Source organism: Melozone crissalis, unplaced genomic scaffold, assembly GCF_028551555.1.
Source record: "Melozone crissalis strain CALT ecotype California unplaced genomic scaffold, PUWL_Pcris_2 ptg000064l_1, whole genome shotgun sequence".
NCBI classification, from domain to species: domain Eukaryota; kingdom Metazoa; phylum Chordata; class Aves; order Passeriformes; family Passerellidae; genus Melozone; species Melozone crissalis.
In genome coordinates this window covers 221,703-234,638 of record NW_026535842.1, presented here as the reverse complement: position 1 = coordinate 234,638, position 12,936 = coordinate 221,703, and the positions used below count along the sequence as shown (strand labels likewise).

Genomic DNA, 12,936 nt, shown 5'->3' with positions numbered 1-12,936 from the left:
ACAGACATACAGGCTCTGCCGTGTGCCCGCCCGTGCTGGGAGCACGGTGCCGGTGCCAGCCCCGGGGCCGGGCTGGTGGCACCGGTGTCCTGCCGGTCCCCGCGAGTCGGGCCCCGCACGGCGCCGGTGTGGGCTCGGTACCGGTCCCGGGCGGTGCCGGTGCCAGTCCCAGTGCCAGTGCCAAGCAGCGCGGGTCCCAGGCAGTCCCGGTGTCGGTCCCGGTGCCAGTGCGGGTTCCCGGCAGTCCCGGTGCGGTCCCTGTGTCGGTGCCCGTCCCGCTCGGTGCCATCCCGGTCCCGTTCAGCTCCGGTGCCATCCCGGTCCCGCCCCCGGCCGAGCGCCGCCCCCCGCCCGCCCTCGCGGGGCTCTCGGGGCTCTCCGGTACCGGGCCCGGTGCGCGGCGCGATGGTCCTGGCGGGGCCGCCCCGCTCCTGCCTGCTGCTGACGGCCGCGCTGCTGCCGCTGCTGCCGGTACCGGCACCGGGAGCGGCCCCGGCGCCCCCCGCGCTCACCGACGCCGAGATCGAGGAGTTCCTGCGGGGCTTCCTCGCTCCCGGCGACGGCGGGCACCGGGACGGGCACCGGGACGGGGACGGCACCGAGCTGGGCTTCGGCCCCGAGCTCAGCACCGGCACCGGCACCGGCACGGGTGAGTGATGGGCGCCGGGATCCCGGGATCCGCACGGGGCTCCCCGGGCCGGCCCCGCCGCGCTCACCCCGCCCGGCCGCCGCTCCCCCTCTGTCCCCGCAGGCGCCCCGGGGCCGCTGCCCGAGCCCGGGAAAGCCAGGAAGGGCAAGAAGGAAAAGCCCCCCAAGAAAGCCAAGGAGAGACCCCGGGGGCCCAAGAAGGACAAGGACAAGGACAAGGAGCGGGGCAAGAACAAACCCCCCAAGAAAGCCAAGGAGAAGCCACCCAAAGGCTCTGAAAACCCAGCAAAAGGCTCAGAAAAAAACCCAAAAGGGTCTGAAAAAAACCCAAAAGGCTCTGAAAAGCCCCCAAAAGGCTCCAAAAAGCCCAAGGAGAAGCCACCCAAGGCCACCAAAGCCTCTGGCAAGAAGCCACCAGTGGCACCGAGCCCCCCCAGTATCCAGCAGCCCTGGCAGGGCAGGCAGGACGGAGAGATACCTGAGCTCCTGGAGCCTTCGCACAAGGAGGAGGAGGAGGAGGATGGAGGTGTCCGAGGTGAGTTTTGGGGGCACCCATCTTGCCCCTGGGGGGGTTGGGGTGGGGGTCTCAGCCCAGCAGAGCTTCACCCACACCCTGGCAGCACCCCACAGCTCTGTCCCCATGGGTTTCCCCTCTGTCCCTCCATTGTCCCACACTTTCCTTCCCGCTGTGGGGCTGTGGGGCAGGACAGGGCCTGGGGTGGCCGTGCCAGCCCCTCACTCTGTCCCTGTCCCCAGCAGAGCTGGAGGAGCCCCCAGAGGAGCGCTGGGGGCCGGGCCGGGAGGGCTGGAGCCCTGAGCCAGGTGAGAGCCCAGCCCCACGGCCACCCCTGTGTCCTGGGGACACTCCTGGTGTTGGGACTCCCTCCCTGTCCCAAATGTCACATCCCAGCTCCCTAGGGAGCTCCTGCAATACAGGAGCGTCCCACCTGCCTGTCCCCAAATCTCACCTTCCTGCATCCCTGTGTCACCTTCCTTTGTCCCAGCACCATCTCTCTGCTCCCAGGTGTCACCCCCTGTGTGCCCCAGGGTCACCTCCCTCCCGTTGTCAGGTGCCACCTCCCTGCTGTCCCCTGCCTCACCCCCGTGTCTCCTCTCTGCAGAGGTCCCCGAGGAGCCGGAGCCCCCAACCCTGGACTACAACGAGCAGCTGGAGCGGGAGGACTACGAGGACTGTAGGGAGCTGGGCTGGCACGGGGGGCACTGGGAGGGCAATGGGGGCGCTGGGAGGGCACAGGGGGCACTGGGGACACTAGGCACGTCCCCCTGCCCCCAGCACACACCAGTGCCACCCTCTGTGTCCCCAGTCGAGTTCATCCGGAGGCAGCAGAAGCCCCCCAAGCCCCCGGGCAGGAGGAGACCCGAGCGGGTGTGGCCCCAGCCCGAGGAGGAGACACGTACGTGGGAGGGGGGGACACGGGGCTGGCACCCCTCAGGGTGACCCTGGGGACAGGCCCCAGCCTTGGGAACCCAGGGTGACACTGCAGGGACATGGGGACCCTGTGGAGAGCCCTGCGGGGACATGGGGACCCCATGGGGACCCCTCGCTGCCTCCCCATCCCCAGTGCAGCCCCTCTCCCGCCCCAGCAGAGCCCGAGGAGCCCCCCCCGCGCCCGCCCCCGCAGCCGCTCCCGCCGCCCCCCCTGCCCGGCCCCGTGACCGAGGGCGACTACGGCGAGGGCTTCGAGCCGCCGGACTACGGCGACTGTGAGTGAGGACGGGGGGACGGGGAGCCCCAGCGCCCCAAACACCCCAGACACCCCAAACACCTCCATCCCTGTCCCCATCCCTGCCCCCCCATCCCTGCCCCCCATCCCTGCCCCCTATCCCTGCCCCCCCATCTCCAGGCTGCCCAGCCCCTCCTGTGCCCCTCAGGGTCCTACGGGCTGCCCCCCCCCACCAAGCCCCGCGAGGAGCACCCGGACAAGGAGGACGGGATGGAGACGGACGAGGAGAAAATCAGAGCCTGTGAGAGGGGTGGAGGGGCTGGGGGGTGGGCAGGGGGGACACGTGTGCCCCAGGGTCGGCGGCAGAGCCACAGGGAGGGTGGCATGTCCCTGGGACTGGTGTCACCTCACCAACAGCGAAGCCGAAGAAAGAGGAGGAGGAGGAGGAGGAGGAGCGCTGGGCCGAGGAGAAGGGCCAGGACCGCAAAGGTGGGTGCCAGCCCCCATCCCTGCCCCCTCACACCCAAAGGTGGGTGCCAGCCCCCATCCCTGCCCCCTCACACCCAAAGGTGGGTGCCAGTCCCCATTCCTGTCCCCTCACACCCAAAGGTGGGTGCCAGCCCCCATTCCTGCCCCCTCACACCCAAAGGTGGGTGCCAGCCCCCATTCCTGCCCCCTCACACCCAAAGGTGGGTGCCAGCCCCCATTCCTGCCCCCTCACACCCAAAGGTGCGTGCCAGTCCCCATTCCTGTCCCCTCACACCCAAAGGTGGGTGCCAGCCCCCATCCCTGCCCCCTCACACCCAAAGGTGGGTGCCAGCCCCCATTCCTGCCCCCTCACACCCAAAGGTGCGTGCCAGTCCCCATTCCTGTCCCCTCACACCTGTCCTCGTCCCTGCCCCCTCACTGTGCCTTCTCCTTTACCAGGAAAACCCAAAAAACCAGGAGGAAAGAAGTGGGATCCGGATGAGGAGGAATGGGCCCCTCCAGCAGAGAAGAAAAGTGAGTGTCCCCATTGCTGGGGGGACAGGGACACCCTGCTGGGGGGGGTGCGCCCCTCACCCCCTGCTGTCCCCAGGGTGTCCCCCAATCGGGCTGGAGTCCCACCGCATCGAGGACGACCAGATCCTGGCCTCGTCCATGCTGCGCCATGGGCTGGGCGCCCAGCGCGGCCGCCTCAACATGCAGGTGAGGAGGGGCACCCCAGTGCCCGCCCCACGGCGACAGCCCTGCCCCAGGGGTCGCAGTGACACCCCTGCCCCACGGCCATGGTGACACCCCCAGTGCCCGCCCCACGGCGACAGCCCTGCCCCAGGGGTCACAGTGACACTCCCCGTGCCCGCCCCACGGTGACACCCACGCCCCACGGGTCACAGTGACACCTCCAGTGCCCACGTGCCACGGTGACAGCCCTGCCCCAGGTGTCACAGTGACACCCCCCTGCCCACGCCCCCTCGCTGTCCCCAGGCGGGCCCCAACGAGGAGGATTTCTTCGACGGCGCGTGGTGCGCCGAGGACGACAGCCGTGCGCACTGGCTGGAGGTGGACACGCGCCGCATCACGCTCTTCACCGGGGTCATCACCCAGGGCCGCGACTCCCAGATCCAGTACGGCCACCCGGGGCTGCAGCTGGGGATGTGGGAGGGGGCAGCAGCGTGGGGACCCCCGCCCCAACCTGTCCCTGTCCTCCCACAGCGATGACTTTGTCACCAGCTTCTACGTGGGCTTCAGCAACGACAGCCAGCACTGGGTGATGTACAGCAACGGCTACGAGGAGATGGTGGGGACTGTTCTGGGGGGGTGACGGGGCAAACACGGGCAGGGAGCCCCTGGGGTACATCCCTCCCTCCTGGCAGATGTTTTATGGCAACGTGGACAAGGACACGCCGGTGCTGAGCGAGTTCCCTGAGCCCATGGTGGCGCGCTACATCCGCATCTACCCCCAGCGCTGGAATGGGAGCCTCTGCCTGCGCCTCGAGGTCCTGGGCTGTCCCCTCTCGGGTAACAGTCACCCCAAAGCAGCCTGGGGGCCACGGGGGTGGAACCTCTGCAGCCACCCCCCGCTGCTCTGTCCTTGTCCCCCCCACAGCTGTCAGCAGTTACTACAGCCAGCAGAACGAGGTGACCTCCACGGACAACCTGGACTTCCGACACCACTCCTACAAGGACATGAGGCAGGTGGGCAGGGCTGGGGGGCGGGATCCTCTGTAGGGGATGGGAAACCCCCGTGGTGGTGGGATCCTCCATGAGGAGTGGGCACATCTTTGGGGCACGGCATTCTCTGTGCTTGTGGGCACTTCCATGGTGGTGGGCATCTTCATAGGGTGGGACCCTCCATGGGCGTGGGATTCTCTGCAGCTCTGGGCTTGTCCCCCCAGCACTGCCCCACCTCTCCCCACCCTGCAGCTGATGAAGGTGGTGAATGAGGAGTGTCCCACCATCACCCGCATCTACAACATCGGCAAGAGCTCACGGGGGCTGAAGATCTACGCCATGGAGATCTCCGACAACCCGGGCGAGCACGAGACGGGTGAGGGAGGTGTGAGGGGCCGGGGCCCCCAGCCAGGGTCCCGGGCGTTTGCTGACCCTGCTGGGCCCTCCAGGTGAGCCCGAGTTCCGCTACACGGCGGGGCTGCACGGCAACGAGGCGCTGGGCCGGGAGCTGCTGCTGCTGCTGATGCAGTTCCTGTGCAAGGAGTACCAGGACGGGAACCCCCGCGTGCGGGGCCTGGTCAGCGACACCCGCATCCACCTGGTCCCCTCCCTCAACCCCGACGGCTACGAGCTGGCCCACGAGGCGGTGAGGGGGCCACGGGGCAGTGCCATGGGGCAGTGGGGGAGGATGTGGGGTGCTGGGATGGGCTGTGGGGCAGTGGGATGGGATGGGATGGGATGGAATGGGATGGCAAAGCAGCAGGATACAGCTCCCCCCTCACAGCTCACCAGTGCCTTGGGCTCCAGGCTGGACACCTGAGCTGTGTCAGGGAAGGGGATGGGACCAGGAGTAGTGAGATGGGATGTGGGTGGTGGGACGCAGCCCCCTGCACTCACCAGTGTCCTGGGCTGCCCACAGGGCTCTGAACTGGGCAACTGGGCACTGGGCCACTGGACAGAGGAAGGCTTTGACCTCTTTGAGAACTTCCCCGACCTGGCGTCGGCGCTGTGGGCAGCCGAGGAGAGGCGGCTGGTGCCCCACCAGTTCCCCAACCACCACATCCCCATCCCGGAGCACTACCTGTCCGAGGATGCGGCGGTGAGTGCGGCGCAGGGCACAGGGCTGGGGATGGGGGGGCAGGGGGTCACACCTCATGCCCCGTGCCCACCTCACAGGTGGCAGTGGAGACACGGGCTGTGATGGCATGGATGGACAAGAACCCCTTCGTGCTGGGAGCCAACCTGCAGGGCGGGGAGAAGCTGGTGTCCTTCCCCTTCGACACGGCCCGGCCCAGCCCCCCGACGCCGGCCGCTGCCCCCCGCCCGCTGGACTACGAGGACGAGCGGCCCGAGCTGCAGGAGACCCCCGACCACGCCGTGTTCCGCTGGCTCGCCATCTCCTACGCCTCGGCACACCTGAGCATGGCCGAGACCTTCCGCGGGGGCTGCCACGCGCAGGACGTCACCGACGCCATGGGCATCGTGCAGGGCGCCAAGTGGCGGCCCCGGGCTGGCAGTGAGTTGGGGACAGGGGCCCGGCTGCCCCCCAACCCGGCCACCGGCAGGGGAGCGAGGGGCTGGGCGGGCGTGTCTGTGCTCTTGCAGGTATGAATGACTTCAGCTACCTGCACACCAACTGCCTGGAGCTCTCCGTTTACCTGGGCTGTGACAAGTTCCCCCACGAGAGCGAGCTGCAGCAGGAGTGGGAGAACAACAAGGAGTCTCTGCTCACCTTCATGGAGCAGGTGTGTAGTGGGACGTGACCACAGCTGCCCCAGCTGTCCCACGCAGCTCCACTCATCCCTCTCCCTCACCCAGACCCACCGGGGAATCAAGGGCGTGGTGACAGACCAGCAGGGAGAGCCCATTGCCAACGCCACCATTGTGGTGGGGGGCATCAACCACAACGTCAGGACAGGTAGGTGCCGTGAGGAGCTGGCAGGGCGCTGGCAGCACGGTGCCACCCCCAGCCCACCCGCCCTGCCGCCCCCCAACTGCAGCCAGCGGCGGGGACTACTGGCGCATCCTGAACCCGGGCGAGTACCGCGTGTCGGCGCGGGCCGAGGGCTACAACCCCAGCGTCAAGACCTGCCACGTGCTCTACGACATCGGGGCCACCCAGTGCAACTTCGTGCTGTCGCGCTCCAACTGGAAGCGCATCCGGGAGATCATGGCCATGAACGGGAACCGGCCCATCCGCCGCGTGGTGCCGGGCCGGCCCATGACGCCGCGCGAGCGGATGCGCCTGCGGCTGCGCCTGCGGCACCGCATGCGCCTGCGGGAGCAGCTGCGGCTGCGGCGCCTCAACGCCACCACCACCACCACCACGGGCAGCCCCACGGGCACCGGCAGCACCGTCCTGCCCTTCCCCTTCAGCAGCACGGCCTACACGCCCTGGAGCCAGGAGCCGCCCACGGCCGGCACCTGGGAGATGGACACCGAGACAGAGGTGGTCACCGAGCTGGTGACAGAGACGGAGGGCTGGGAGCTGCACACGGGCACGGCGCAGCCCCTCACCACGGCCGAGACCTACACCATCAACTTCGGGGACTAGGGACACTACAGTGACCCCTCTCTGCTTCAAGCCACGGTCGGACGCTTTGGCTTCCAACACCTTCCCCGAGCCCAGGCAGCTGCTCCAGGTGGGCTCCAGCCCCTCACCTTGCTGCTTCCAAGGACTGCAGGCATTGTTGCCAACAGCTGGCTGCTGTCAGGGACATGCTGCCCCATCCCTCGGAGCCGAGCAGTGCCAGCCCACTGCCCGTGTCCCAGTGGGGTGGCAGGGGTGGTACTGCTCTCCTGGGCAGGGCCCATGGAGGCGGGCACGGCCTTTCTCCCCTCCATACAGTTTTTGTTACACAAATAAATCAAGTTATATTGGTATGAACATGTGGTCCCTCCAGTGCTTCCCCAGCTCTGTCACCCTCCCGGACAGCAGAGAATGACAGCGAGTGCCAGGACCCCTTGAGGGGTGGGGGCTTGTGCAGTCTGTGCCCTCCCCGTGGTCAGTGTCCAACTTCCATGTCCCCGTCCTCAGAGTCAGCCCCGAAGCTGGAGAAGGTGATGGGCTGGCAGCTGAGGTCGCGCAGGTTGACGAGGCAGGCGGTCTGCGTGGCACTGAAGTCTGGCACCGTCACCAGCAGCACCCGCTGCCCCTCCTTCCCTGCAAGCACAGCTGGGTGTCAGGCAGAGGAGCCCCCGCAGCCCCAGGAGGGTCTGGGGGTGCACTGAGACCCACCTTGGAGCAGCTTGGACTGGAAGCGGGGTGCGTTGCCGCAGAAGTAGACGTGAGGGCACTCGGTGAGGATGAACGGGTCGGATTTGTAGAACGGGTAACAGCCTGGGGAAGATGGCAATTATTGGGGGAGCCCCTGGCAAAGCCCTCCCATTCAACAACCCCCCAGCCCTCACCATACCCAGTGTGTCTGGGGCCGTGGGGCTGATGTGTCCCGCCAGCAGTGTCCACTCCAGGATCTCCAGGTAATCGTCCATGCTGCTGTACTTGAAGATATCACTGATGTTCTGTCCCGATGTCCCTAAAAACCTACATTAGGGAGGAAAGAGGGGGAGCTTGAGATGCTGGGCATGCTGGGACGTGTCCCTCGGCCCCACGGCACTGAGAGCCAGCAGAGCTGGCAGGTTTGCCTACCTGACCCCGTCCAGGCTGGCCTGGTAGGGGTTGGTGACGAGGCGCAGCGTGGCGTAGGCGCTGGCCAGGGGCAGCATGCAGCGGTGCAGGGGCTGCTGCGGCAGCGTGTAGTTGGTGGGGTCAAACTCGCCGGGCATCACGTCCACGGGCACGGAGCTCTGTGGGCAGAGTGGGATCAAAGCCAAGGGGGCTCAGGGCAAAGCCCTGGTGTCACTGCTGCTCCTCTTCCCCAGGACACCCCCTCGGCTCCACCGAGGATCCCAGGAGAAGGATTTGGAGCTGTCTCTCCATGCGGGATGCTCAGAGGGAAGCTGGGTCCTGGGGAAGGGAGTTCTGCCACCCTGGACTGCTACCCCGCCTCAGGAACAAGACTCCCTCCCCCAGAGGAACCCGACTTCCTGGCCAGCCCTGAGCACTCACACAGAGCTGCAGCAGGATCTCATCCAGCATCTTCACAGCCTCCACACTTGCAGCCTGCGTCTTCTTGGTCAAGTACTTGGCCTGGGTAAGTAGGCAGACAGTGAGGGACAGCCCTGCACCCCGTCTGCCCCCCTCCCCACACCCCAGGCGAGGCTGCAGCCCCCTCCTTGCTGTACCTTGTTGATGGTGTCCCGGCTCTGGGTGTTCTGGCTCAGCAGATTCCCGGCCAGGATGACACGGGTGATGTGGGCAGCACAGCTCTGCTCGCCCTCTGCACCCAGCTGCCCCGTCACCACGTCCACCAGCAGCTGAGTGCTCAGCAGGGCCTCCCCACTCATGCTGCCCAGCCCCAGCCCCGAGGCCAGCAGTACGAACCTGCAGGGATGGGGAGGCTCAGTGTGCCACACTCCCAAACCGAGGGGCTCAGAGAGCTGGGGCAGGGGGCCCTGGCCCCTGGCAGCCCCCCGGCACAAGGATGCAGCAGGGACAGGGGCAGTGCCAGCCCCAGTGCTGCTGCTGCGGCTGCCTCACCGGTCAGAGCTGGGCCCGCTCCAGGGCAGCGGCGGCGGCAGGTCGGCCAGGCAGTGATCCTCCACCAGGAACTTGCCATCCTCTTCCTCACGGCCATACACAGCCACGATGGTCCCTGCGACACAGCAGGCAGGCACTCAGCCCCAGGCAGCCCCTGCAGGGCCACCGGGGCCACGCTGTCCCTCACCTGTCACCAGCCTCTGCACATCAATGGCTCCCTCCAGCTTGATCCTCTGCAGCTCGTCCTCCAGCATCAGCTCGTCACAGGGCTGGATGTACTTGGGCAGCGGGGGCTGAGGCACCAGGTTGTGCTGCGAGGGCACAGGGACAGCTCTGGGGGCCTCAGCAAGGACCAGCTGCCCCCAGGGACCCTCCCCAACCCCAGCCCCTCACCACCAGCACAGCCAGCACCCCAGCTGGGGGAGCTGGAACCCCCCGGATGGGCTGGTTTCACTCACTGAGATAGAGCGGTGGCAAGTGGGCAGGGGGACAGATGGACAAGGGGTGGGTTTAGACTGGATATGGGGAAGGAATGTGAGGGTGGTGAGGCCCTGGCACAGGCTGCCCAGAGCAGCCATAACTGCCCCTGAATCCCTGGAAATGTTCAAGGCCAGGTTGGACAGGGCTTGGAGCAACCTGGGCCAGTGGAAGCTATCCACACATGTTGGCACCAAGGCGGCATCCAGGGCCAGGTCAGTTCTCCGCCAGTTCCCTGGCTACCAGGAGCACAGGGAAGCCACGGTGAGCTCTCAGGTGTGCTGGCACAGCCCCCTGAGCTGTGTGGAGGGGGTGAGCCCATTACCTCCTCGCTGATCTCCTGCAGGATGGAGGGCTGCAGCTGCATGGCCTTGAAGAGCGTCCCCACCACGCAGCACTTCTCTCCCTCCTGCAGCTCCGAGAGCCTCCGCAGGGCGATGTCCTCCCCTGTGGAGACACGGGGGTCAGCTCAGCGGCCCCGGGCTGCAGGCAGGCAGGGGCAGGGCTGGCGGCAGCAGCTGCAGGGCCCCGGTGCTGGGGAGTGCTGGGGAATGTTGGGAGCCTCCTGCCTTTCCTCTCCTCTCCTCGAGGCACGGCGCCTAGCAGACATGTGTGGGCCAGATGGGCCGAGGAGCATTCCAGAGCCTGCGAGCCTGCAGGCATTTCCTCTGTGCTGGGGGGAGAGCTGGGTCACCGTGCTGTGCTCAGCTCCCACCAACAGCTCAGGGCCCCAGGAAGGTGCACCCTGGGCATGGGGGCTGCTGCTCCTGCTCTCCACCCAGGGGGTGACCCAAACAGATCACTCAGCACCCCCAAACCTGACCCCTGCCAGGGCCAGATCCTCTGCCCCAGATCCCCGCTGGAATTCAGGATCCCCATCGCTGCCAGAGAAGGTCCTGGCATGCTGACAGGGCCCTGGGCTTCAGGCAGGGATCCACAGGGGATGCAGGCTGGGAGAGGAGCAAAATCTCCCTCACCACAAGATGAGACCAAAACTGGGCACACAGAGGTGCTCCAGCCCCATCCAGTGTGTGTCTTCCCATGCAGGATGTGGCTGTGGGACTGTCATTCCCCATTTATCCCAGCCTGTGAAGTCCATCCCGAGCCTGAGGCCCTGGAGAAGAGCAAGGAACCTGCTCCTGGTCTCCCCTCCCAAAACAACGCTGCCTGCCGCAGCTCCTCGTCCTATCTGGGTGACATTTCTCCTCCCCAGAACCCCACTTTGCTCATCATGCGCTGCTGAACGTGACTCCTGTCCCAGGGAGAGCACCCCGCTGCCATCCCTGGCACCCCGCACTGGAAACAAGGCTTCCCGAGCCCAGGAATGCAAACACTCTGAGTCAGAACAAAAACAATCCCGGTGAAGTTTCTTATTTTTGGCTCAAGCTCCCCAAAATGTGTTTGGGGGGAGGGGGCTGTGCTCTCCAGATTTCTGCCTGCAGGCGCTTCCTGCTGGGAGACAAAACCCCAAAATCTGGTCCCATCCCAGGGCTCGGGGAGGTGGAGCTTTACAAACCACCGGGTCCTGTCACACTTGGCAGAGCCCAACCAAGCAGGGACATTGGCAGTGGGACCAGCACCGGCTCTGCCTCCACACAGCCCCCGGGGCTGGGGAGAGCACGAGAGCTGTGCTGGCCCAAAAGCTCCCACTGAAGGGGTTTTTGCCCATAGAAGGGCAAAGCTGAAGGAAATTCGATCTCAGGCCGGGGAGGGGGGGCAGAGCCCCAGCAGTGTTGCTTCATCCCGCGGATGGAAACTCTGAGCGAGGGTCCCACCCGCAGAACCACAACCCCCCAGGACAGGAAACAGCCCCCCCAGCACAAACAGCACCTCTCACCCCCCTGCACCCCACTTCCTGGCCTGGGCCCCCAGCCCCACCCTGACAAACCTCACGCTCAGCTCCTGCTCCCTAAAGCATGTGGGGGGACGTGACAATCGTGGTCTCCTTGCCCTGGGGCAGTTTTCCCCTCCCCTGGGGCAGTTTTCTTCCCTTCCCTAAGGCAGTGCTTTGCCTGAGCAGTGTTTCCCCAGGGCAGTGCCTTTCCCCGGGGCAGTATTTTCTCTTGGGCAATGTTTTTCCAGGGCAGTGCCTTTCCCCAGGGCAGTGTCCCCCTCTCCCCCGGGGCAGCGCGTTCCCGTTCCCGTTCCCCGCTGCTCACCCCAGCGGCCGCGGGCGCGGCGCTCCAGGCAGGGCCGCATGCCGGCCAGGCGCACGGCGTACACGTGCGCGTACTGCCGGCAGAAGCTGCGCTCGCCCAGCCGGAAGGGCTGCGACAGGTCCGAGTAGGCCGCCACGGGCACCCGGGGAAAGGTGGGGGGCTCGCCCGAGGGGGGGGCCAGCAGCCCCTGCGCCGTGGGGGCGGCCCGCTCCGAGAACATCCTCGGGGTGCGGCCACGGGTCTGCAGAACAAACCGGGACACTGAGGGTGCGGGCACCGCCCGGTCCGGGTCTGCAAAACAAACCGGGGAACTGAGGGTCAGGGTCCGGCCCACCCACCACTGTCACCCCAGGGAACAACAGGCCCCCCGAAAATGATCCTGCCACCCCCAAAATACAAACCGCGCCCGGGTCTGACCCTCTCTGTGCACGCTGCAGCCCTCGGCCCTGCTCTCCTCCCACCCAGGGCATCCCCAAGCCCATCCTGGTGACCGCACCATCCTCTCCCACGATCCCCCCCGAGCAGGACGCCTGAAGCCCCCACAGAGCGCACCTCGGCCTCCGGATCCCCGCAGGCCCCTCTCCCAAAGGGACCCAGGCCCTGCACGGCCCCCTGGCCGTGCCCAGCAAACACAGTCCCTGTGGCACGATCCCCCTCCCCGCGGCACCGGGAGCCCCCCAGACCCGCAGCCGCCCTCAGGCTGCGGCCCTCACAGGACCCCCCCAGCCGGGTTTTCCTCGCTCCCAATCGGGCACAGCCGCTCGGCCGCGGCCCGGGGCTCCCGCCGGTCAGGGGTCCGAGGCCGATCCGTACCGGAGGGGGGGTCAGATGCCGGTCCGTGCGGGGTCAGGGGTCAGAGGCCGGTCCGTGCAGGGTCAGGGGTCAGGGGCCGGTCCGTGCGGGGTCAGGGGTCGCAGGCCGAGGGTCGCCGCCGGTACCGGGGCCCGCCATGGGGGCGGGGCCGCGGCGGGAAAAGGCGCGAGGCCGCAAACACGGAAGCGGTGCGGCGCGCGGGGAAGTGACGTCAGAGCCGCCGCGGGAACGGCGGCGGGCCGGGGGCGGCTCGGGGCGGGGGGGGGGCGACATGGCGGGGACCGGGACAGCGAGAGACACCGGCACCGACCCCGAGGGGACACCGAGCCCTTGCTCTCCCCGGAGCCTGGAGGGGTCCCGGGAGGAGCCGGGACGGACCCCCCGGTAGGGCCCCGGGGGT

At 67.4% G+C, this 12,936-nt stretch overlaps 2 protein-coding genes across 2 annotated transcripts; one reads left to right on the top strand and one right to left on the bottom strand.

Moving 5' to 3' along the window:
• The first annotated feature begins 405 nt into the window (after window positions 1-405).
• AEBP1 (AE binding protein 1) lies at window positions 406-7,374 on the top strand. The gene is made up of 21 exons (XM_054289211.1): window positions 406-649; window positions 752-1,183; window positions 1,408-1,470; window positions 1,770-1,841; window positions 1,974-2,063; window positions 2,257-2,373; window positions 2,542-2,634; window positions 2,751-2,822; window positions 3,261-3,335; window positions 3,412-3,521; window positions 3,801-3,940; window positions 4,029-4,113; window positions 4,190-4,334; window positions 4,423-4,511; window positions 4,740-4,863; window positions 4,937-5,133; window positions 5,407-5,586; window positions 5,664-6,003; window positions 6,093-6,232; window positions 6,306-6,405; window positions 6,488-7,374. The coding sequence occupies exons 1-21, from the start codon at window positions 406-408 to the stop codon at window positions 7,039-7,041; spliced, it is 3,462 nt and encodes a 1,153-aa protein (XP_054145186.1). The 3' UTR covers window positions 7,042-7,374.
• POLD2 (DNA polymerase delta 2, accessory subunit) lies at window positions 7,372-12,704 on the bottom strand. The gene is made up of 11 exons (XM_054289194.1): window positions 12,537-12,704; window positions 11,724-11,964; window positions 9,890-10,011; window positions 9,275-9,398; window positions 9,088-9,202; window positions 8,733-8,931; window positions 8,557-8,637; window positions 8,137-8,294; window positions 7,904-8,031; window positions 7,726-7,827; window positions 7,372-7,650 (listed from the first exon to the last, which is right to left on the bottom strand). Exons 2-11 carry the CDS (start codon window positions 11,941-11,943, stop codon window positions 7,493-7,495), a joined length of 1,407 nt encoding a protein of 468 aa, XP_054145169.1. The 5' UTR covers window positions 11,944-11,964; window positions 12,537-12,704; the 3' UTR covers window positions 7,372-7,492.
• Window positions 12,705-12,936: the final 232 nt, after the last annotated feature.